This window comes from Delphinus delphis, chromosome 2 (assembly GCF_949987515.2).
Source record: "Delphinus delphis chromosome 2, mDelDel1.2, whole genome shotgun sequence".
NCBI classification, from domain to species: domain Eukaryota; kingdom Metazoa; phylum Chordata; class Mammalia; order Artiodactyla; family Delphinidae; genus Delphinus; species Delphinus delphis.
The window spans coordinates 1,475,407-1,499,621 of NC_082684.1; the positions used below are offsets into that span (position 1 = coordinate 1,475,407).

Below are 24,215 nucleotides of genomic sequence, written 5' to 3' on the forward strand. Positions count from 1 at the left end.
ATTTTCCTTTCGGGGAAGGCGAGCTCCTGGCAGACCCCAACCAGGGAGCAGGCCTCGCACTGCCGGTCACTCCAGGGCGAGACCCACAGTAGGCCTTCGGCACACAGACAGATGACCGATCGCCCACCTTCCAGCCAGCCTCCTGCACGACCCCCAGGGGACCTGCACTAGTTAGGGTCCTTGGATTGGGTCTTTTAGGACCATCCCGGCCCCTGCAGCCCTCAGCTCCCGAGCTTCAACTACCCACTTGGGGCACATTCTAAAAGTCACACTAACCTACACCCCAACCCCATCCCCGCCCGACGGAGGCAGAAGCCCAGGATTTGTCCCAGACCGGCCCTTTTAACAGAGTCGGGGCAGTACTGAGCCGAGAAGTGCGGGCTCACCGGACAAACTGGGAAACCAAGGCCAGAGAGGACGTGGCCTGGGGACAGGCCCCGCGGAGGAGCGCAGCGGTCCCCGTCCCCGAGGGCCGCCCGCTGCGCGCTCCCGCTCCCGGCGCCGCGCCCTCGCTCGGCCCACGGTGGGGCCGCCCCGAGCGGCGGAGGCGGATGTGGGCGGGCGGCCGGGCGGGGCGGGCGCGGGGCGGGGAGAGGGCGGGCCGGCGGGACCGAGCGCGGCGGGCGGGCGGCCGGCCCAGCGCAGCAGCGCAGCCAGCGCAGCCCGGAGGAGCCAGCCGGCGGCCGCGCACGAGCTCCGGGTCCGGCGGCGCGCGAGGCCCGCCCGAGCAGCGCCCGCCGCGGCCTCCAGCCCGGCCCCGCCCGGCCGGCCCGCGGGGATGCGGAGCGGCGGGCGCCGGAGGCCGCGGCCCGGCTAGGCCCGCGCTCGCGCCGGACGCGGCGCCCGGTGAGTCCCCGCCCGCCCGCCGCCCGCCGCCGGGGCCCGGATTTCCTCCCTGCGGCCCGGCCGCTTTGTTCGCGGCCGCCGGGGCCGGGGCCAGGGCCGCGCGCGGCTGGAATGGAGGAGCGGGAGCAGGAAGTGGCCGAGCGCGGCCTGGGCGGGGAGGGCGCGGGCCGCGCCGGCGCTGGGGGTGCGTGCCTCCGGCCCCGGCCTCCCGCATGACCTTGGGGAAGCGGCTCCGCCGGGCGAGGCCCGGGCCGGAGCGGAGGGGTGCGGTCGCGCGCGGGGGGCCGGGGCACCGTTGCGGCCGGGAGCTGCCCGGGCGCCCGGCCAGGGGGGCCCCGGCGCACAGTAGGTGCTCAGGGGGCCGAGGAAAAGGCTCGCCCCGGCCCTTGTTGAAGTTTGTGGGTGGGCCCTTGGAAGGGACCTCATTTTCCCATAGACAAAAAGTTGTCCATGGTGGCTGGGTGCCCAGGCCCTCCCACAAAGGACTGCAGCCCTCCTGGGCCCTGAGACTTGTTCCTGAGCTGGGTGGGTTCTGGAGGTGCTGCCCACCCAACCCAGAGGCCCGGGGCAGCTGATGAACTTGGTGGGTGGGATTGGTTCCCGAGTATTGTCGCGGTGGACAGAGTTGGGGCCCTGGGCCTGTGCTCTGTGGCCAGAGGGCCCCCGACATTCACTCCTGGCCCTCTCCCACCTTGCTCAGGCCACCCCTAACTGCTGTGAGCTCTGGTCCAGGTGAAGGGTGGGGTACACTTGTGGGGCTTGGTTCCCTGCCCCCCAGCTGAGCATCCGGTGCATAAACCAGTGTTCTGGACGCAGGGGGAGGGGGCCCTTCAGAGCACAAATTATTATTATTTTTTTAAGGTCGTGACTTAATAATAGCAGTAATTCACCTTTGTGGTGAAGTCACTCACAGGACAGAAGCGGCGGGAAGCAGAGGTCCCATCCGTGCCGCCCACCCTGTGCCCAGAGCAGCCCAGGCCTGGGCTCGGTGGGCTCGGTGTGTGTGTTTCTGTGCACATGCACACCACCCTGTGTATGTGCAGATATATTTTTACACACGGGGCCGTCGGCAGCTGTCTGACTCTGTCAGCACCCGGCCCTGCTCAGGCCCGGGTGGGGGTAGGGGCACATCCCGAGGTCTTTGAGTCCAGCCCTCTGCCTCCAGGCCACGCCTACTCAAGTGTCACCAGAGCCCCCTGTGCCTGCCAGGTGGGGCTCAGAGCCCTGTCCTTGGTGGTACCTCTTCCAGTCTTACTTGCCATCCCTGCCTGTGGGCTTGCTGAGTGTGTTGGGCAAGGAGCGTCTTCCCTGTCCCAGACACAAGGCAGTGAGTGGGTCTTCCTGTCCTTCCAAATTTAGCCCAAGACAGTCAGTGCACAGCGGCCTTCTCTTGGTGCTTAGCCCATGCCTCAGGAGGCCAGTAAAGGGGGCTGCGGGAGAGTGTCTAGGTGGCTGTAGGAAGACCCATGTTGGAGGTACTCAGGGCCTCTGCCCGGCCTGGGTGTCCCCGAGAGGAGTCTTTCCTGGCCTGCCCTCATGAGTGCCCAACTGGAAGGGTAGCAGAGGACTGCTCATGGGGAGAGTGCTCTTTCCCAGGATGCTCGGAACCGGTGATGTGAGAACGGGGTTTTGAGGGATGCCTAGGAGTTCATCCAGCAGGGGAGCAATGGGGTGGGCCACAAAGGATCAATGGCCAAAGTGTCTGCTCAAGAGAAGGCTGCTGGTGGGCCTCCAAAGGGCGGGTGCCAGTGCCTCTGAGTTTGCACAGTCCTCCCCATTTGTTGCCTCCTGGAAGCTGTAATTACGGGTCTGTAACCACCCTGGACTGGGTACTCCTTACAGACGGGACTCGTCGGAACCTCTCTTTGTCCCCAGTGCCCAGCGCTGAGCCTGGCAAAACCAGAGATGCCCGGCACATATTGGCCGAATGAATGAACCAGATTCAGACTGGCGGGGGTGCTGTGGTTTAGGAGGGGTTCGGCGTTTCTGTGGGTGGGCGTGTGTAGGGGGTTTTCGTGTCACCCTGGAGGGCTCTGGGCTCTCCTTTGTACCAATTAGCTGCACTCCTGCCCCTGCCTTCTTGAGGCGTCACGCTTGAATTTCTCTCCTTTCCCAGTCTGGGGCAGGGAAGAGGAGCTCTGGACTCTGCCTGGGAACCCCAGCCTCTGGGCAGGAACACCATGGACAGGGAGAACTGGGCACCCTCACCAGGGGATTGGGGAGGCTGAGTGGTGTGGGCTGAAGCAGTCAGAGGGGCTGCCTGGAAGAGGTGGCCTCCGCTGGGCCGGCAGGTTAGGGAGGCTGGGATATACCAGGAGGGCCTTTTGGGGACAGGAGTGATTTGTACAAAGGTCAGGGGAGGTGGGAATGGGTCGGTAAGGGGGGCAGTGAGCTCTGCGGGCTTGGGGTTCCAGGAGGGGTGGTGGCAGGGGCTTGAAGCCCAGGGGGAGGGGAGGCCTGGGCCCAGGGAGCAGTGTGAGTGACTTTGTATCAGGTGCCGTGGCGGGAAGGCAGAGCGGGGGCCAGCGGGGGCTCTGGATGCTAAGCGGGCACAGGTCGTGTGGGAAGGCACACCCAGGCTGAGTCCCCAGGCGCTACGGGCCTCCTGGGCTCACCTCGAGGTCCGAGGAGTGTCCCCAAGCCCAACACAGCCTCACACTTCCCTCTTCTTCTTCCAGAGGCTGTTGACAGCCCGCTGGGCTCTGGGAGGACCCTGCTAGAGGCGTGTGAGCGAGGTCTGGGCCACGCAGGCCTGCGGGAGCCCCGGCACCATGAACGACGTGGCCATCGTGAAGGAGGGCTGGCTGCACAAACGAGGTCAGTGCCCGCGGGGCCGGCCGGGGGTGAGGGTCCCAAGTGGGCCTGCGGCTCCTCAGTGGCTGGGGGCGGCCTGGGCCGTGGCTGCCGGGCGAGCGAGGCCTCCCTGGGCTCCTGGACCCTCCTGGACCGGCCCGGGTGCGCTTTGGGGCCCAGTGTCCCCACGGCCGGGAGGGCATGGCCTCGTGGGACCTCCCGGGCGGGGACGTGTGCCCTGGGCCGGCGTGCAGCCCGTGAGTGGCTGCCTGGCTGGGGCCGTGGGCGGGAAGAGCCACCCGCTTTCCTGGAAGGCAGTGAGGACGCTGGGGCCGGTCCAAGGCCTGGCGCATTAGTGGCCCGGGGCGCTGCCCGAGGGCTCCTGAGGGCAGGGCAGGGCTGCTTGGCCTGGCTGTAGGCGGGAGGGGGCTCCGTGCCACCCAGTGGCCCAGCTCGGGGCGGGTTTACACTGGAGCTGCTGAGCCAGCTGGCCTGGAGCCCCCTCAGCCTCCCCTGTGCTCACTCATATGGCCCTGTGCCCAGGGAGGGGCTCAGTGAGGAGCTGCTGGGACGGGAGCTTGGGCCTGGGCCCCTCACCTTCTGGCCCTGCCTGCCCCACGGCCCTCTGTTGCTTAGCGGCCGGTGGTTGGGGGCTGGACAGGCCTCCTGTCCAGGTGCCTGAGTAAGTCACTCCCTCCTGCTCCAGGGCGGGGATTGGCCAGTCACCACCTGCTCCCCCAACTTGCTCTTCCTCCAGACCTGTTCCCTCCCAAAGCTCTGGCGATCCCATGCTAGCTAGCCGCTAGCCACGCCACTCTTCATGCACACCCTCTGGTGAGGGTGTCCCCGTCCCCACCTCGGGATCCCACGGGCTGTTGGGAGGGGGAGCCTCAGACATAGGTGGAGCACACAGGGAGGCACGGCAAAAGTGGGTGTCACGAGACTGGGTTTTGTGGGATGCATAGGCGCCTCCCGGCAGAGCAGGCTGGGAAGCTGCAGGAGCTGCGGTGGGCAGCACAGGAGGGATGGAGCTGAGACCTCAAGGGGCTGCAGAGGGCGCGAAGCAGGGGATCAAGGATGTGGTCTGCTGTGTGTTTTTAGAGCTCACTTAGGCGGCTGCAGGGAGGACAGTGCACTGGGCCTCAAGACGGAGGTGAGGTGGCCGCAGGGGCCTGTGGTCCGTGGCGAGCCCCTCCAAGGTTTCCTGCACCCAGCGGCCTTCTGGATCCCCTCCCCCAATGTTTACCCCTTCCTGACCCCCAGGAGTACCACTTCTTGTGCCTGGAGCCTCCCACCCCTGCTCCCCATCGGGTCCTACTCTGTCTGCCTCACCTCAGCCCTCTTTGGTGGCAAGGATGCCCTCTCTGACCCTGGTCTCCGTCCTCCCCTGTGTGCCTGGTGGCAGCACAAGAGCACACGGGGACCGGTACCCCTTAATCCTTGGCTACTGTTAACTGACTGTTCGATTAAGGACTGACCTAGGAGATACCTAGGCCTCAGGGCTGCCAGGGCTCCTGTCCCAGTTACTGGGGCATCCACTGGCCAGCCAGGCTCGGGTGGGAGTGCCCCTCTCACGCTGGGTGACGTTTAGACTGCCGCCCTGGGTTGTGCGCTGGGGGCTCGGGGTGTCGGGCCCAGCGGGGCATCCAGGGAGCTGGGCTTTGACCTGACTCGGCTGCCCCATCCTTGTGTCCTTCTCCAAGGGCAAGTCTGTTGACTCCGTGGGCCTTGGTTTCCCTACGGGTGCAGTGGGTGTGGTGGTGGGCAAGGGCCTGGTGGGGTCTGCCCTGGGGCAGAGTGCAGCCAGACTTGGGCCGGGACAGAGGGTCCTACGTGGCCACGTGCCTCCACTCTTCTTTCTCCAGCCCACGTGCCAGCCCAGGCGGTGTGTGGGGCGGCGATGTGGCCCTGGCCCTCTTGTAGCCCGGGAGGGGCTGTGCCGTGTCCCACCTCCACTGCCTGCCCTCCGCTCCCCGTTCCCAGTGACCCCGTGGGAACCTCTGTGTGTTGCAGGCTCATTCCACTGCCCCCACTGCTGTCTCGTTCTCTCTGTCCTCTTGTCCGTCTTTTACGAATCTGTGCTTTCCCACAAACGTGGGCTCTTCCTGTGTGCTGGACTTTGGGGTGACTGGGTGAAAGGAACAGGGGTCATGTGGCCGAGGGGTGGGAAATGGGTGGGCTTGGGTTAGATGTTGGGGGATCGAGGAGGACCCCGATTTGGGGCTGGAGGTACGCAGCGGTGCCGTTTCCTGAGACTGGGGTGGGGGGGCTCGCGTACCCTTCCTGGGTGTGGATAGCGTCCTGGCCTTGGTCGTGGGCGGGCGGACGTGCAGGCCGAACCCCGCGTCACGGGCAGGAGGGTGGACGGTTTGAAGATGCTTCTGTGTGCGTGCTCCGCTCCCAGAACCCTCCCTCACCTGCAGCGTCACGCCCACCCCCGGCCCTGCCCCCCGCCTCTCAGGACTGGCTGGAAGAGGGAGCCAGGCCTCCTGTGGGGTGGCTCTGGGTAGAGCTGGGGGTCCCTGGGCTGGGAGCGGGCGGGGGGCTCCTGCAGCAGTGGTGTGAGGTGCCACCGCCGCCCTGCCCCCTTCCCCCGCCGGGGGTCTGATCCCCAGGGGGGTTTGGGGAGCTCCGGCTGTCCTCCAGCTCCTCGCAGACCCGAGGCCCCCCACGCTGTTGCTTCTTGTTACGTAGGTTGGGGGGCTGCTGTGGGATGAGGGCCTGCCTTGCCCACCGTGCTGTGTCTGCCCTGCGTCCAGCCCAGGCCCTGCACGTGAGGGGCGAAGGAACCTTCGGGGCTGAGTGGGTGTTGAGAGCTGACCCAACGGCCCGTCGGCCAGGGTCGGGGCAGGACAGACCCCCGGCCCCCAGCTCCTTCTCCCGCCCCTCAGGGACATGGGCTCCCTCCCTCCCATCTCTGGGGAGGGCCCGGGGCTGCGGCCCTGGTGTCCTGATGCGTGTACTCTGGGCCAGAGCCGCCGAGGGGCAGAGGAGAGCCCGGGCTGGCGGCTGACGCCGCAGCTCGAGTCCCAGCGCTGTGCTGCCCTGCGGCACCCAGCAGGCCCTCTGGGCCTCGGTGTCCCCGGCTGTCCCCAGGAGAGAGGGGTCCAGCTGCCCAAGGCTCAGAAGGTGGTGAGGAGGGCTGAGCCGGGTGGGGCCGCAGGGACCGTGTGCAGATGTCCCGCGAGACGGGTGGACAGCCCGAGCTATGGGTGGGTGTCCCCAGAGGTGGGCAGCCTTCCTGATAAAGCGGGACGTTCTGAGTGACAGGCAGGCATCCCGAGTGACGGGCAGACCCCCCAGGCTGTGGGTGGACAGCCCGAGCGGTGGGCAGCTGCCGTGCAGCTCCAGCCGCTGGTGCTGGGGGCCGGTGGGCTCGGTGTGGCTCAGAAAGTCGCCTTTCCAAAGGTTTGGTCTATTCTGTGCACTCTCCTGATGTCTGAAGGTTGACAGTTTAAAAACCGTGTCCTCCTTCAGGATGCAGGTCTGGCTGGACTTGGCCTGCGGCCTCCAGTTTTGTCTTTAGGCTGTGTGCGGTGCGCGAGGCCACGGGCCTGAGTCCGTGCAGCTGCTCTGGGACGTGTCCCCAGGGCCCCGTCGTCCCTGCCCACTTGCCCTGGTGCCCGCCGGGCCGTGCACCACCTCGGCTGCAGCCCAGCCCCACGGAGAGCTGCCCCAGCAGAGCCCCACCTGCGGGTCCCACCCTTGGAGCCCGTGGAGGGCGCAGGGTCTGTGGGCGTCCTAGTCGTCTCCAGCCCATGGACGCGCCAGCTGGGCCACACGGGCCGGGAGAAGGGAGGACGGCAGCGAGAAGCTGTCCACGGGGTGAAGGAAGGGGCTGAGGGTCTGGGTGGGGGTGGGGCACCGGCCTCGGGGACCCCTGGGCTCACGTGGGCCAGCTGCTGGCCTGGCCAGGAGGGCCCGTTAGGGCAGCCACCACGCCGCAGCCCGGCAGGTGGGGGCTGAGGGGCGGGGTGCAGGAGAGCGGGCCTGTGGGCACGGGGTCCCCCGTCCAGGACCCTCCCTGGACGTGACCCCAAGTGAGGTCTGCCCGGTGCGCGCACACGTGGGAGGCTAGCATCTGTGCGTCAGCTTAACTCCCCCCACCCCAGGAGCGGCAGGCCTGGTGGCGCCGTGTGTTCACGGGGCTCGGTGGGGCTGGTCCCTGGCACGTCTCAGGCCTGGCTGCCCCCCCCCCCCCCCGCAGCCCATTTCTGGCCCAGACCCTCCCCCGGTTCCAGGCCCTTACCATCCTGCTGTGTGGGTCCCAGGCATCCTGGTGGGGGGCGGGCTTCCGGACTGCGGTGGCCCCTCCCCCCTCCCCTCCCTTGGTCCTGGCCAGGTCCTGCTTCTGGCTGCGGCCCTGGGCTTCACCTGCCCCCCAGGTGGCTCTAAGCTGCTGACACAGACTCCCCCCATCCCCAGTCCTGGGCTTCCCATGGGGCGGGGCCGTGGAGGGGGCGCGGCTCTGCTGAGCCGACAGCAGGGGCCAAGGCCTGCAGGGGCCTGTTGAACCCACTTCTGAGCACACCTGCCTGGGGGCCCGTCGTTGGGAATCATCTGTGTGCACGGCCCCGGGCCACTCTGCCGGGCAAGGGGCTCACGGGACCGTCAGGGGAGGCAGGCTGCTCCCTTCGCCCGGTGCCCCAGGCTGGAGGTTGGAGCTGTCCTGGGCCCTCCTCCCCCTGCACCTCAGCGTCCCTGGCTCAGGCGAGGGATGCCCAGGTCCCCTCCATGTCTCGCTGCAGCGGCCGTGGCTTTGGTCCAGGGGGTCCCCTTGGTCCACTGAGGCAGGTGCGTGCAGGCGGCCGGCCCAAGGGTGGGGGCAGGTGCGGGGGCCTCTGCTCCGTAGGACGGTGCCTGGGAGGGGGGCACGTTCCTGGAGGGGTGAGCCCGCGGGCGGTGGCACGAGGCTGAGGCCGAGGCCTGCCGGCCTGTGTGGGACCAAGTTTCCTGTTTTGTGAGCCGGTTGAGTTTTCCCTTCAAAACAAACAACGAAAGAGGAAGCTCGGGCGTCCTTGCGCTGGGGGATGAGGGGTCACCGCTGCCCCGGGCCTGAGGGGCCCTGAGCGGGCCGTGTTCCTGTCTGCTTCCTGGTCCTGTGGTGGCGAGGAGGGGGCCTCTACCGGCCGCCCAGCCGCCCCAGGGAGCTGAGTGTGCGCCCTGTGCGTGGAGGGGAGGGGGCCCTGGGTCCGGGCCCTGCCCACTGCCAGCCCTCAGGAGGGGCCTGGGCCGGGTCGCGTCAGGCCAGTTCCTAGAAGTGCCCTGGGAGGGTGGGGGCGGGGGCGCCGGCGCGGCTGGCATCCCCTCTGCCCGGGCGCACCCGGCCAGCCTCGCTGCCAGCGCCCTCCCCGCGGGCCCTCCCGTAACTGGAGCCGGCGGCCGCCTGCCGCCTCTGCACCCGTAGCGGTGGGTGCCCCGGGCCCCCGCCCACTCACCCCCACGGGTAGGCCCCCAGCCCGGCCCCGACCTGGCCCCCAGCAGCTTGGCAGAGGGCCTCGTGTGCTCCCCCGGCCACGCCCACCCGGCCACGCCCCTGCTGCCTTTCTTCGTGCGTCACGCGGGGCTCCTTAACCGTCCGAAATAACGCTCGTGTTTCAGGAATGTTGGCATTGATGGGGAGTTGTCTGGTGCCTCTTCTGCCACCCCTGGGGGCCTTGGGGTGCGGTCCCCCTGGGCACTTGGTTTGGGCGCATAGATCCCAGAGCCCCGGCCCCCAGCCTCCTCCCGGCTGGTTTCGCCGGCCCAGAGGCCTCAGCCGGCTGTTCCTGGCAGGGGTGGGGGCCCCATGCTGGCGCTCCACCCCGGGCTGGGGGGCGGGGTATGCTGTGAGCTGGAGTTTGGGGGCTGTGATGAGCTCGATCGGGGCTGGGGCCAGGGTGGGTGTGGCCGGGAGCATGAGGTGACAGGGCTGGCAGCTGGGAGGATGCAGCCTGCCACCATGTCCCCATGTCCCCACCACGTCCCTAGCCAGGTCTCGCTGTCCTCACGGCTGTCGCACCACGACGTGGCTCCCAGTTAGGGAATAAGTAAATAAGAGCTGGGCGGCTGGGAGGTGGAAGGCCCTTTCTCTGGAGGGTCCCCCCGACCTGTCCCTCATTCCCTTGCCCCCTCCCCTGTGTAGGTGGTGCTTTTTCCTGGGGGAGGTGGAGTTGGTGCTTGGAGCCCCTCGTGCCCCGGGGAGGGCCCTGGCTCACGGAGGCTGGGGGTCACTTAGACGCCAGGGTCTTGCTCTGCCTCTTCTGAGGGTCTGCAGGGAGGGGGGTCTGGGCAGGGCCGGTGCCCACGGGGCTCTCCTTTCCTGCAGCTGTGTCTGCAGGGAGGGCTCTGCTGCCACCCCACCTGCTCTCCCGGGAGCCCGTGCTGCCCGTCTGTTCACTCTCACCACCCCCCTCTCCTCCTTGCCTCTGCCTTGCCCGGGGAGCCCCGACACCTCCCTTGGTTTCATTGGGTTTATCCTGGGCTCTCAGCACAGGAGTGAGAGGCATGTCCCTAGGGAAACATTCTGGAAACCTAGAACTTAAGTGCCGTGTGGCTTTGGGCAGACGCTGCCTGAGGGCCTGGGCCAGGACCGGTGGTGGCCAGAGTCCCCTCTGCCAGGGCCTGTGACGCAAGGGGCCAGCAGATGGGGGGAAGCTGGTGGACTGACAGGCCTGGGGGCTGCCTGCCCTGCCTCCCAGGCCCACCCGGCCTGGAAAGTGTAGGCCTCAGGTGCCCCTGCAGGCAGAGGTATGGCTGTGGCCGCCCTGAGCCCTGGACCCAGCCCAGCTCTTTCCACGCAGCCCCCCTGAACCCTGCAGTGGTGAGGCCAGGTCACATCAGGCAGAGAGCGCGGGGGAGGCGGGTGGCGGGGCGGGCTGGGGTCGGGGTGGCCCCTTTTTCTGGCCTGTGCAGCAGGTGATGTGTGGTGCCCGAGGAGGAGGGTTTCCGAGGACGGCCAGGAGGGTGGGACGTCCAGGCCCAGGTGACATGCGGGCAGCTGCAGTGAGAGGGGCTGTTGGTCGTCGCTGGTGAGAGGCCTGAAAGCTGGCGCCGTCCTGGGGCAGCAGGAAGGGGCGGGGAGACCCCAGAGCTGTCTGCTGCACCGTGACGGTGGGGGGCGGGGCACAGCGCTGCTCCCTGACTGCATCCCTCCCTCCCACCCCGCCTCCCCACGTTCCTCTTGAGTCTGTGTGCCTTGGGCCGAGGCCTTGGGCCCCTGCCTGCCCGACGGCAGAACCAACGACCTGCGAAGAGTTGTCGGTTTGTGTCGAGGAGTGAGCCCCGCCTGGGCAGCCGGACCTGGGACTCTGGCCACCATCTGCCTCTCCGTGACCTTGAGAGCCCTCTCCCTTGGGCCTCGTTTTCCCCCGGGAGTGACTGGTCATAATGATCCCACCTTCTCGGCTTGCCAGGCAGCTTGGGGGCGGCCCAGCTGGGCTCGGGGGGCTGTGCCGGGGGAACCCCCGTCCTCCACCTGTCCCCCCGCTGCTGGGCCGGGAGTGGCCACCTCTCCTCTCCTTTGTCCGCACTGGCCGTTCGTGCCCCCGTGAGGACCCCGAGAGAGCTGCCCTGGGAAAGCGTCCCCAGGAGCAGGCGGCGTGGCTCACCCGCCCGGCCTGGGCTCCGCTGAGTGGGGCGCGCCCCCTCCCTGGCACCGGTTCTCAGGCTTTCGCTGACTGTCCGTGGTCTGGTGTCCTGCCGGTGGGACGGGGGCACAGGGACGTGGGGACACGCGATGAGCCAGGCCCGCGCCCGCCCCGCGGCGCCGGGGAGGGGGGTGATGGCGTGCGGCAGCTGTCCATGAGCGACGGATGTGGCGGTGGCGGGGGACCGCGTGGTGGCCGCCGTCAGCTGGCACCCGCTCCCCCGGCCTGCTGGGGCTCCCTTCGCTGTGGAGAAACAGCTCAGCGCCGCCTGCCACCGCTGCGGCAAAGCGTGTATCCAGCAGTTTCCCCGGGAGCTGGGGACTCAGACCGTCCATGGAGCTCAGGGTGTGGCAGCCGGCGGCCTGCGCTGGGGGCTTAGAGGGGCTGAGGTGCCAGGCAGGGGAGGACTCGCGGGTGGCAGGCCTGGGGTGCGGGGAGCCTGCGCGCTGCGCCCCTGGGGCCCCCAGCGGCTCGGGTCCTGGCCTCCGCGTCTCCTGCCGGGGGTGCCCTGACCCACAGCGCGGCCTGGGACCCGGGCTGGGAGGTGTAGAGGCGCAGGCTGTCAGCCGGCACCCTTCCTGTCCCTGATCCTGGCTGTGTGGCCCCGTCAGGGTGACTTGGGCTGTGGGAGGCACGTGATGCTGGCGAGGAATCCCCCTTCCTTGAGGGTCCTGCAGCCCCTTCCTGGGGATGAGCTGGGATGGCGGAAGGGCCCTCCCGCTGGACGACACACGGGGACGCTGAGGGGGCCGGGGCTGGGGGCTGGGAGTCCCAGGGGGGCAGGAGGAGGAGGGAAGCCCTGCCCTGGGCACAGGAGCCCGGCTGACCTGGGCGCCCCCCAACGCCCACCCCACCCAGGGCAGTTGCCTCCTCATCTGGAGCCTGGGAGGCAGGTGGCCAGGCCTGGGCATTCGGGGTTCAGGGGGCGTGGGTCCCCTTCGCTGGTGGCTGGGTGGGGCGCCAGTGTCTGGGAGGGGTGGGTGTGGTGCTGTAGGGCCCCTCCCCTGCCCTGGCCCAGGGCTGGGCTTCTGAAAGAGCCCCCCACCTCGGGGGGGGGGGCTGAGGATGGACCCTCCAGGTGGGGGTGGGCGCCAGACCACGCGTGCCTCCAAGTGCCCACCCCCAGCTCCGGTCTCCCGACCGGGGTGCTGTCCTGCCCTGCACGGAGGGGAGCTGGGCCAGCTGTGATGTGGGGCTCCAGGGCCCCGGTCTGAAGCATTCGCTCAGGTGGGATGGGGTGGGTGGGAGTCCTGGGCTTGGGCGGGAGTGGCAGGGACGAGGGGACCCGACCTGGGCCCAGGTCCAGGCCAGTCCCTGCTGACCCCTGGTGTGGCCGCTGCTGGGAGGCCACCCGGTGGTGGGTGGTCATCTGGCCCCAGAGACCAGGGCCCCCCCGCCACCCGCCAGTTTACGGCGCGGCATCTGAAGAGCAGACTTGGGTCTTCTCGCCTGTTCCCAGCAGGAGCCGTTTGTGTCTGTGCTGCCTCACCCCCTCGCTGGCCCACAGGTGTTACTGCCGAGAGGACAGGGCGCAGCCGCGGCCAGGCACAGGGCGGCCACCTCCTCCCCTCGCCCCTCCTGTGCCCCCCCGTCCCTGGACCGGCCACCCACCGGCGTCCTGTCCGCACTGAACTCGTTCAGATGCAGGCCACGGCCCAGGTTGCGGCTGGCGGTCACTTGGGGGCCTGGCTGGATGTCTGCAGGCGGGAGTGCCCCAGAGGCTGAAGAAAGGGGTCTGTGGGTCTCAGCGCCGTGGCCCTGGCCGCCCCGGCCTCCCCCGCCCGTCCCCCCGCCCGTTCCCCCCGCCCCCGCCGCGGTCCTGGCTTCTCCTCCGGGGGTCCGGATGCCGGCTGCTGAGGGCCAGGGCCCGAGTGGGGCTGCCTCCCCGCCTGTCGCTTCCACCCGTGTGTTGCCCAGCTCCCGTCGCCTGGCTCCCCTTCAGCGCCCTGGGTGGGCTTGTGGGGTGAAAGCTGGAGGGCGGGTGCAGGGTCACGTGGCTGGGGGCGGGTCCCCCTCCCAGGGCCTCAGCCACAGTGGGGTCCGAGGCCCAGGCCGGGGCGTGCGGGTCCTGCCGAGCGCGGACGCCTCTGTGGGCACACGCGCGCCGACTGCCCGCGTGGGGTGCGGCGCTGGGGGCCGCCATGCTGGGCACGGTGGGGGCCGCCAGCAGTTGGTGATCAAGATGGATTCTCGGGGCTGCACGGATGAGGCGCTCATCACTCTCCCCGCGCACTTAGCGTCCCGGGGAGCGGCAGCTGGCGGGATGGGAGGCACTCCATCAGGGGCCGACAGCTCCAGACGAGCGCAGGCGGGTGGGAGCGAGCAGCGGGCGCCCGGGATGGAGCGGGGTGGGCCGCCTTCAGCCCCCGGAACCAGCTCTGCTCCACCCTGCGCCGGGCGGGGAGGCTGGCTGGGACCAGTGGCCAGGGGGCGGTCCCCGGGCCCGGGACGGGAGGCAGCATTCAAGGGTGGCCTCACCACCTTCCCAGCCCACGTCCCCAGGGGTCTGGGGGGCTCAGACCTGGGTGGAGACCCCGCTAAATGCTGTCGGGGTGAGGGCAGGTTACCGGCCGACGCTCGGGTCCTCCCTGGCCCAGTGGTGTCTGGCCCGGTGGGGACCCCTGCCTGGGCTCCCTGGGGAAGGAAGGGAGTGGCTGGAGGCCCCGACTGCCCAGCAGCCCCCAGAGGCCCTGGGTCGTGCAGGGTGGGAGCTGGGCGGTGAGGCGGGGGGAGGGGCAGAGCGGACCGAGGCGCGGGGCGCTGGGCCTTTGCTCGCCCTCCAGGTGGCTGCGTGCGGGGCTCAGCTCGTGGGGAAAGTCCGGCCCCCTCCCCTCCTGCTGCCCGGTGGCCCTCTGCTGAAGCGGGCGCCTAATTAGTAAGTTCTTCGGCGGTGTTCAAACTCCTGGCTCGGCAAAATGTAAACGAGGCGTTTTTTCCGGGTGTCAACGTGAAAAATGGCACTGCCGGCGCGTCGCAGAGGACATCTGCTCTGCCTCCTGAGCGCGGGCGCCTGTTCACGGCTGATGCTGCAGAGCTTCGGGGGGAGCGTTCCTGGGCACCTGGGTGACCCGTGGGTGGGTGCGGGGGCCCAGGACGGCAGGTCCCAGCCCGAGGACCACACAGCCGCCTCTGGTCCTGGCTTCACAACAGCGCTCAGGGCCCCTGGACAGCAAGTGTTGTCACGCGGGCAGAGGGGGCTCTGTCCCGAGTGCCCATCCTGGGGACGTGCTGCAGGTGGGCTCGTGTCTGCCAGGCAAGCCCCCGTGATCGCACTCTGAGTGTGATGCTGGCCCCTCACTGCTGGATGCTAGCTAGGCTCCATCCTCTTGGCAGGGGCCAGTTGCGGTGGGCAGCCCAGTCGCCACGGTCATCACAGTAGCTGCCGCGTCCACCCCCTGGCGGCACCCAGGGTGGGTGGGGAGGCCTCTTGGCCCTGAAGCCCATGGCGGGTGGCTGTAGCTGGTCCCCGCGCTCTGGTTGGAGACCGGCTGGTTTGGCACCACCTCCTCCAGGAAGGCCCTCTGGATCGGGCCGGCCTCCTGTCAGTCGTACCGCTTCCCCCAGGCCCAGGTGCCGGCCTGGCCCCCTTTCAATCACAGGTTCAGGGTTCGCACTTGGTCAGAGGCGGTGCTTTCATACAGTGAAACCCGTCTTCCCACCCACCCTCTGACTGCCCCAGGGGAATCGGGGTCAGTGCCCGGAGTTGGGGCATCCTGGGTGCATCTGTCCCGGCACAACCAGCTGTGACTTACCCCGGGGAGCGGGCTGTGTAGGGGGAGCGTGGTCCGGCGGCTGCAGCCCCTCAGTGCTGCCCGCCCGCCTGTCCTCAGGTGAGTACATCAAGACCTGGCGGCCCCGGTACTTCCTCCTGAAGAACGACGGCACCTTCATCGGCTACAAGGAGCGGCCGCAGGACGTGGAGCAGCGCGAGTCGCCCCTGAACAACTTCTCCGTGGCGCGTAAGTGTGCCGGCGGCCGCCCTGGGTCGGGATGAGGGCGCTGGGCTGGTGGGCGGGGCGGAGAGAGCCCTCTGGGCCCAGCGGCCCCACGTGGGGTCCCCCCGGCCGCTGTGTCTGGGGCCAGCAGCCCTCCGGGGACCAGGCTGGGCCTGAGGCCCTGTGTCACCTCAGGGACCGCTCAGTGGTCGGCTCCGGCTGCCAGGGATCTCCGAGCCGAGCCCAGCACTGTTCCGGGTGGACTTCTGGAGACCGGAGGGCCTGGCCTGGGGCAGCTGGCCGACCTGGGCCCCTCCTCCAGTGGGGGCCAGACGAGCCCACCAGGGCCTCTTTCCCCAAAGCCCCCGGCAGAGGCAGGAAGAGGGTGTGGGGGTGGGGGGCAGCCAGCTTCCCGGGGCTTCCGTCGCCCCAGCACGAGTGCCCACCACAGGTTTTCAGAGACCCCAGTCCACTGTGGCAGTGCGTTTGTTCCCACCCTCAGCTGGGGTGCCAGGTGGGTGGGTGCAGCACTGCTGGCCTGGGGCGTCTCAGGACGCTGAACAAACTTGCACGTTTTCTAAACCAAGTGCTACTGTGGGCTCGTTACGTACCTGCAGGGGGACGGCAGGTGTGACCCTACCCATGGTGGGGGGCACCCAGGCATGGGGACGGGTGGGTGGGTGGGATGCTGGGCCGGGCGGGCCTTCCGGCCTGGTCCCTGTTCCCAGTGCTCTGCCCGGGCTGGCCCGGGACACGGGCCTGATGGGTGAGTTAGTGATGGGCTTGTCGACCAGCACACCCCGGGGTCCGCCTGGGCTGCTGTCTGGGCTGCAGAGCACAGTCCTGGCTCCACCCCAGGCTCCTTCATTCAACCCCCACCCTCCGGCTGGCTCTGCCCTCCCTGCCACGTGCCTGGGAGCTCGGGGTCCTCTGGGTGCACGCACACCCCCTGCCGCCAGACCGCAGGTTCTGGTCCAGGGTCTCAGGAGGGGGCATAGCACAGGGGGCCCGTCCTCGGCTGACGGGGAAGGATTCCCAGCCTCCGCGCCTGCAGATATTCTGAGATGGGGGCCGTCCTGCCCACCCCCTGGTGTGCCTGGTCCCGTGCTGCAGGGCTTCTAGTGGGAGGAGCAGAGGCCCTGCGCCACAAGGGAGGCTCCCTTGGGGGTGCTTTAGCAGGGCCTGGTCCCTGTGAGCCCTGAACCCCCTCCCGGGCTCCTCAAGTCTCAGCAAAGCAGCAGGTAGAACGGGGGCCTGGGGGTGAGGGGAGGCCAAGGAGGCAGACCCCCGTCCCCGCAGCCTTGTGGCCGCGTGGGAGCCTCACTGCAGTGTGTCTGGCTCCCCGCAGGGCCTCCTGGGTCAGCCTGGGGGCTTCCGGGCTTGGGAAGGATCCTCGGCCAGAGGGATGCTGCCTTGCTGGGGGGCTGAGGCCCCTCGGGAGTGTTCCCCAGGCTGAATGCAGGGGAGCACGGGGGGGGGCTCTCAGGAGGCGCGTGGGAGGTGGGCACCGCCCAGAGGGGCTTCCTGAGCAGTGGGTGGGACTGGGGCCCTGACCCGGGCATTAGGCCAGCAGGGGCTTCAGGCGCAGGAGCAGAGGCTTGCGGGAGGGGGGAGCGGCTCTGCGGGGGCCTCTGTGCCAGGGGCTCTTCCTTGGGGATGGGTTCCAGGGTGGAGAGATGAGAAGTCAGGCCCTGGGTGGGTGTCAGGCGCCTGAGCCCTGGGGGCTCCTGGTGGTCTCCGATGGGCTGAGCGAGTGGGAGGGGGCATGTGGGGACCCAGAAGGCTGGCCGCACAGGTTTTCCTCTCTCCCTGCCCCGTGTAGACACAGGCCTCCCTCCGCGTAAGGCTGGGCCCCAGCCCCCTCCTGGCCCCGCGGCCTGGCAGACCATTCCTCGCTCCCTTGCGCTTGGCTGAGCCCGGCCGGGGCCCCTCGCGGTTGCCAGGGCCTAGATGCTGGAATGTCGGAGACCCCTGCGCTGGCCCCGCGGCCCCTCCCGCCTCATACAGGCTGGGCTGGAATCCAGCCCCTCTCCGGGCCTGGGGCACCTCCACGGTTCCTCGGCTGCAGGTGTGCGTGTTCCAGGTGTGCATGTGCCTGTTTTCACTCCCGTGTGCACCTGGGGGCATGGGCAGCAGTGTGGGGAGGGTGCAGCCCAAGTGGCCTCGGGGGTGGACAGGCAGCTTCTCCGGAGGGTGAGTCACTATCCCCCTCTGTTCTGGGACTGGCCCTGCGCCGAGAGGGGGCAGGCAGAGCGCTGGTCATCGTGAGGCTGGGAAAGTGGTGGGATGGTTCTGCTCGGGGAGGGCGAGCTGCCCTCCCAAACCCCTCACCCTCCGGCTGGTTGAAGGCCGTGTCCTGGCTGGCAGGGGGGCTTGGAGACCCAAGGAAGGACCACGGAGGGTTGACCGGCCCCCAGACACCCCCTGAGGGGCGCCGCTGAGCTCTCTGAGCAGGGTCCCAGCTGGAGTGGGGGTCCTGGCCCCCTTTTACAGGGCTGGGCTGTGGCGGGTGGGCCGGGGCTCAGTGCAGACAGATGCTCGCCTGCCCCCAGAATGCCAGCTGATGAAGACGGAGCGGCCGCGGCCCAACACCTTCATCATCCGCTGTCTGCAGTGGACCACGGTCATCGAGCGCACGTTCCACGTAGAGACCCCCGAGGAGCGGTACGCGCTGGAGACGAGTCCCGGTGCCCCAAGCCCAGGGGCCTCGGAGGGGGAGGCCCCAGGCCTGGGCGGGGCTGGGGCCTCAGCCGACTGACTGCCCTGCAGGGAGGAGTGGACAACCGCCATCCAGACGGTGGCCGACGGGCTCAAGAGGCAGGAGGAGGAGATGATGGACTTCCGGTCGGGCTCGCCTGGCGAGAACTCAGGGGCCGAGGAGATGGAGGTGGCGCTGGCCAAGCCCAAGCACCGCGTGGTGAGGCCCGGCCCTGCCCTTGGGGCCCTGCCCCGCCCAGCTCCTCGCACAGGAGTGAGGGAGGGACGCCAGGTTCGGGAAGGCCCGGGTGCCCTTGCTCCCACCATCCCCCCGAACCCCAGGGCTCCAAGTCGGGGTGCACAGCCCGTGATCTCCCACGAGCCCTGGACCCCTCGGGCCCCACCTGTGCTCGGCCCCGAGGCTGGCCGCGGTGGCCCCGGCCTCTGGCACCCCTCACCACTGTTGGGCCTCCAGCACTCACCATGCTGCCCCCTGACCCTGGTGCCTGCCCGCTACCCTCAGACCATGAATGAGTTTGAGTACCTGAAGCTGCTGGGCAAAGGCACCTTCGGGAAGGTGATCCTGGTGAAGGAGAAGGCCACGGGCCGCTACTATGCCATGAAGATCCTGAAGAAGGAGGTCATTGTGGCCAAGGTAGGGGCCAGGGCCGGGGCGGGGGCCGGCGCCGGGCCAGGCGGGGCGGGCGGCTCAGTGGGCTCTGTTTTCCAGGACGAGGTGGCCCACACGCTCACGGAGAACCGCGTCCTCCAGAACTCCCGGCACCCCTTCCTGACGGTGAGTCCCCTCTGGACCCCGGGGGGACGGCTCGGGCACCAGGTGCTGGGGTCGCGCGGTCACTCGCACCAAGCCCTCCTCCCCTGTGAATCTGGCGGGCTCAGGGCCCCGTGGACGGCGGGCGGGCCTCCAGGAGGGGCGGGTGGAGGTGCGTGGTGCGGGGTCGCTGGTGCACAGAGCGGGCAGGAGGCCTGGCCTGCCCTCTGGCCTGCTGAGACCCTGGGGGGCCACGCCCCCCATGCCCACCCTTCTGCACGGTCTTGCACTGCTTCCCCTTTGAGGCTCCCTCCGGGAGGTCCCTGTCCCGGGGGAACCTGGGCCAGGAGGGGTGTATGGAAAACCCCTGGCCTTCTGGAGCAACAGGGAAGTGCCCGGAATTAGGCTGCCAGGCCCAGCCAGCTCCGCCCCCAGAAGGTCAGCAGTCAGGCGGACAGGGCTCAGGACTCAGGCCTTGGGCGACCCGGTGCCGGCCTCCGAGGTCTTGTGCCCGGGACCACTGTGGGCCTGTCCCCTCCGCTCAGCACAGGTGTCCTCGCTCCAGGGGACGGCCTGATCCGAAGCAGGGGCAGAGCAGTGGTCAGGCTTGCAGCGATGTGTTTCCTGAGACGTTTTCTTATGAGAAACATGACTTCAAGAGCAGACATCGTGTTTGCTCGTCCAGACGTTACGCGTCACCGTGGCTTTGCCTCGTCTGCTTCATTTTGCCCTTTTTCCCTCTGTCTGGCTGGAGGATTGTGAGGAAAAGGCCCGGCTCTGTCGTGCCCTCCACCCTCCAGTGGATCCCCGTACGGGACGCTAACATCGCGTTCCGCAGATTCCCTGGTCGGTGCGGCCGGCCTGGCCGTGCGGGAGCCCAGAGCCGGGGAGGATCTCCCGTCCGTGTTTCTGTGAGCAAGCGGTCATCAGCGGGCCTTTCTTTTAAAGCGAGGCCGCCTGTGGTTTGAGGTGTGAGGGCAGCAAGGCGGCCCTAGAGGGGCGCCGCCTCTCGGTCCCTGGACGTGCAGCCACTCGTCCTCGGGCGCGGCCGGTGGGGCAGCGGGGTATCCCCCGCCCTGAACAGGGCGAAGCTCCTGCCCAGCTTGAGGGCCGGGTTCCAGCTCTGCTTCCCTCACAGGCCCTGAAGTACTCCTTCCAGACCCACGACCGCCTGTGCTTCGTCATGGAGTACGCCAACGGAGGCGAGGTAGGGCCCGGTCCCGGGGCGGCCCTTTCTGAGCCTCGGGTGTCTGGGTGGCTGCCCTCCCCGCTCCCCGCCTGGTTAGGGTCTCCGCCCCGTGACCCTGGCCCAGGTCGCCGGCCCCGCTCAGCCTCCCCGTCCCGCAGCTCTTCTTCCACCTGTCCCGGGAGCGGGTGTTCCCCGAGGACCGGGCCCGGTTCTACGGCGCCGAGATCGTGTCTGCCCTGGACTACCTGCACTCGGAGAAGAACGTGGTGTACCGGGACCTCAAGGTGGGCGGGGCCGGGGATTTGGGGCGGGGCTGGGGGCGGGGCTGGGGCGGGGTGTGGAGGCGGGCTGACCCGGAGGCCGCCTCCTGCAGCTGGAGAACCTCATGCTGGACAAGGACGGGCACATCAAGATCACGGACTTCGGGCTGTGCAAGGAGGGCATCAAGGATGGCGCCACCATGAAGACCTTCTGCGGGACGCCCGAGTACCTGGCCCCCGAGGTGCGCGTCTGCCGCGCCCCGAGCCCCCCCTCCCCCCTCCCGACCCCCGAGTCCCCGTGTCTCAGGTGCCCTCTGAGCCCGTGCCCTGCAACCCCAGGTGCTGGAGGACAACGACTACGGCCGGGCGGTGGACTGGTGGGGGCTGGGCGTGGTCATGTACGAGATGATGTGCGGCCGCCTGCCCTTCTACAACCAGGACCACGAGAAGCTTTTCGAGCTCATCCTCATGGAGGAGATCCGCTTCCCACGCACGCTCAGCCCTGAGGCCAAGTCCCTGCTCTCAGGGCTGCTCAAGAAGGACCCCAAGCAGCGGTGAGCCCTGCCCTGGGCTGTCCCCCGAAACCCCCAGGGAACGACCGTGCTGGTGGCCATGTGTGATGTCCTCGGCTTGGGCTGGCCCGGGCAGAGGGCCTGCTCACACCTGCTCGGGAAGAGCCGGCCCTGCCGGCAGCTCCTGCCCACCCAGCACCCTGCAGCTGCCCGGGCTGCTGCCTGGCGGCCGACCTCAGCCTGTGGGAGGAGGGGTCCGAACCTCGGGCACCCCCGCAGGTGGCGACCCCGTCACCGTGGCCTCCGTCTCCCCGCAGGCTCGGTGGGGGCTCCGAGGACGCCAAGGAGATCATGCAGCACCGCTTCTTCGCCAGCATCGTGTGGCAGGATGTGTATGAGAAGAAGGTGCGTGGGGCCTGTGTACACCCCTCCCCCCGCACACGCCCGCTCACACCCACCTGCTCACACACATACCTGCTTACACACCCCACAAGCACACGTGAGGAGGCCTCCGAGGAGCGAGGCAGCTGCTTCCTGCACGTGTGCCTCTGCACTTTGCCCTCGGAGGGACCTGGGAGCCCCAGGCCCTGGCCCGTGCTGGTGGGGTGGCCAGCAGGCTCAGGACGGTTGCCCCTAGGCTTGCTGGGTGCCTGTCTCCAAGCATGCGTCCACCCCGTTTCCAGCCCCCCCCCCCCCCCCGCAGGCCACACATGGCCGGCTGGGCCTTTGTCCCTGTGAGACAGGGCTCTCCACCCTGCTCTGCTCCAGCCAGGGTCCTGCCGCCCCCTGGGCCTGCCCTCCAAGCGCTCTAGTCCCAGCCCCGACCCGAGAGACCCCCTGCTAGTTGCTGCTAGTTCCCAGGCAGCCCTGCACCTGGGCCCGGGGTCGGGGGAGTGGGGGTCCTTCCTCCCGCCAGCCTGTCCCTCTGCAGTTGCCCTTGCGTCCTGCGTTGTGGTGAGTCCTCTCTGTGGCCTGACGCTGCCGGGCCACTCTGCCATCCGGGGGCCGCGAGTGAGGCCGGTGGCCCCGCAGGTGGATCCCTGAAGGGCGAGGCCCCAGAGGGGACGTGGGCAGAGGAAGGCCTGGCCCCAGCCTTGGCTCCTGGGTGGGTCCTGAGTTGGGTCCAGGTCCAGGTCCAGGTGCGCCGGGCAGTACAGGGTGAGACCTGTAACGCAGCCCCCTTCCTGCAGCTCAGCCCACCCTTCAAGCCTCAGGTCACGTCCGAGACGGACACCAGGTATTTTGACGAAGAGTTCACAGCCCAGATTATCACCATCACGCCGCCCGACCGAGGTGAGGGGGCCTCCCTGCCGACGCCTTCCTCCTCTCCGGGCAACAGATCTCCGTGCTCAGCATTTTACTGGGAAGGCTCCCTCACGGGTGGCCGTCAGGGCGGGAGGGCCGCGGCCCCCGGCCCTGGGATCGTGGGATGGGGGCTCGCTGAGGCTGGACGCGGAGTCTGGGAGGCGAGCCCTGGGGCCAGCCGGCCTCACTTGCCCGGTGCCCGGAGCTGAACCGCTCCTCCCGCCCGCAGACGACAGCATGGAGGGCGTGGACAGCGAGCGGAGGCCTCACTTCCCCCAGTTCTCCTACTCGGCCAGCGGCACGGCCTGAGGGGCCAGCCGGCGTGCTTGGGACGCAGCCGTGGGCAGCCACGTGCTCCGGACGAGGGCTTGGAAGACTCGGGAGGAAGCCTCGCACGGATGATCTGTATTTAATGTTTCTTATTTCCGGATGCGTTTGGGCGGAACCATTGCTGTCCTCCAACACGGATGGGAAGATGCCTCGTGCTGTGGGCAGGGCTGCCCGCCTTGGGGGCGGTGTCCTCTCGGCCAGCCAGGTCGGGAGGAAGACATCCTGCGGTTTTTCTTAATTTATTCATCCAGTTCTCCAGACGTGGCCGCGGCCTTCCTTCGGAACAATTAGATTCACGTAGGAAAACGTTGAGGACTTCTGCAGCCAAGTGCAATCGGGCCTGGGTGGGCCCTGCCCGCGGCCCCTCCGTCCCTCTCGCCGGCTGTCCCTGGCTGCCCCTGCCTCGGCCCAGCCCGGCCCAGCCCGGCCCGGGGGCCCCAGAAGCCACCTTGCCGTGGTGCGCTGGCCTGGCCCCCTCTCGCTCTGGGTGGGGCACGCAGCAGCCCCAGCACTGAGGCTGGAGGAGGGTGGCCCCTGCAATGGGGTTGGGCCGGGGTTCGCCGGCAAGATAGAAGAGCCAGGTGACATCTGTTGCCGAGTATTATGCTGTTCACGTGCATACTGGGGTTTCTAATCTCAGGAGAGGGCCCTCACTCCGCCCCCTTCCCCATTGGGACCGTCTCACCCGATGGCTTCCCCTGGTAGCACCTGTCCTTATAGAAGCTTCACTCTCCTGCTGTTGCCCTGGCCCCACCTGACACCCTTCGGAGGGGCCGTCGCTGCACCCTCCGTGTCTCCCGGCTGGACGCTGCGCTGCACCGTGGCGTTTTTTTATACTCAACTTTAGTATTTTTACTATTATGAGACTTTCCCTCCAAATTCTTCAATAAAAATTGCTTTTCAACTCTGTGGCTTGTTTTGCTGGGTGGCAGGTGAAGGAGCATGTGGCCGGTCCGCTTGCGGGGAGCGCCCTGTCCTTCCTGCCCAGAGGCCCCAGGGATGACCTTTGAGGGACGATGTCCCCCCACCCCACTCCGGCGGGACTCACCGGAGCGGGGGATGCCCTGGCCGTCCCTGTCTCCACCTGGCTTCACCCCAGCCCCATGCCCCAAGGAAGCCACCCAGACTGCACAGCCGTCTGCCTACCAGCTCTGTCCATGCAATGCCGCAGACCCCGACCACCAGGAAGGACCAGCCATCCTGCAGGGCCCCGAGCTGGCCAAGGCCGAGACTCGGGTCACTGCCAGGCCCTAGGGCCCGAGGAGGACCGAGAGAGCGGCCTGCCGGCGGTCACACCGCAAGCCTGGGTCAGGCGGGACAGGCGGGAGTGGGTCCGGGGCGCCCGAGCAGCCCAGCGGGACGTGCCGCGGGCGCCACCTGGTGGGTGCGGAGAGGAGCCGGCTGCCGGCGCTGGCCCGCGCGTCGGCCTCCAGGCGCCTGCCCAGAGAGGGGTGGGCGGAGCCTCAGCTCCTCCTCTCTCACGGGGACTCAACCCCGCAGGCGTGGCCGGGACGGGGCCGGACCTTTCACTGGGCCTGGCGCCTGGGCCCGGGGGAGGGGGCAGAGCAGCCTGCTTCTCCAGGCTCCGGGGCCCGTGACCCTGACAAGACATTCCTTGGGGCGGGGTGGCTGCCCCTTCTGCTGGAAGGGGCGCCTGCGCGGGGCATGAGGTGGGTGGGGTCAGTCAGGCCTGCGGGTGCCTCTCTGGGCGGTGCCCGATTGCTCAGTGTTGATAGGCTCTGAACTATTTCACTCCCACAGCTTTTTTGGAAACCACAAACACACCAAACGTTACCTGCTAAATGATGCTTTGGATCCAGATTTCAGATACGTAAAAACGTCCTTCAAATTGGAAGCCTGTGCACTGTGGGTAGGAATGTAAAATGGCTCAGCCTCCGGAAAACAGTATGGAAGTTCCTCAAAAAAATAAAAACAACTACCATGTGAC

General features: G+C 68.6%; 1 protein-coding gene across 2 annotated transcripts; it reads left to right on the forward strand.

Moving 5' to 3' along the window:
* Window positions 1-635: 635 nt before the first annotated feature.
* AKT1 (AKT serine/threonine kinase 1) lies at window positions 636-23,171 on the forward strand. Of its 2 annotated transcripts, none has more exons than XM_060003825.1 (14): window positions 636-846; window positions 3,525-3,663; window positions 15,098-15,226; window positions 17,755-17,866; window positions 17,972-18,119; window positions 18,423-18,554; window positions 18,630-18,695; window positions 19,810-19,878; window positions 20,019-20,144; window positions 20,234-20,362; window positions 20,559-20,674; window positions 20,950-21,037; window positions 21,823-21,925; window positions 22,167-23,171. In XM_060003825.1, the coding sequence occupies exons 2-14, from the start codon at window positions 3,618-3,620 to the stop codon at window positions 22,244-22,246; spliced, it is 1,344 nt and encodes a 447-aa protein (XP_059859808.1). In that variant the 5' UTR covers window positions 636-846; window positions 3,525-3,617; the 3' UTR covers window positions 22,247-23,171. The 2 variants fall into 2 exon arrangements, with proteins under 2 accessions (XP_059859808.1, XP_059859807.1); XM_060003824.1 differs by having other exon boundaries at window positions 637-846; window positions 20,460-20,674.
* Window positions 23,172-24,215: the final 1,044 nt, after the last annotated feature.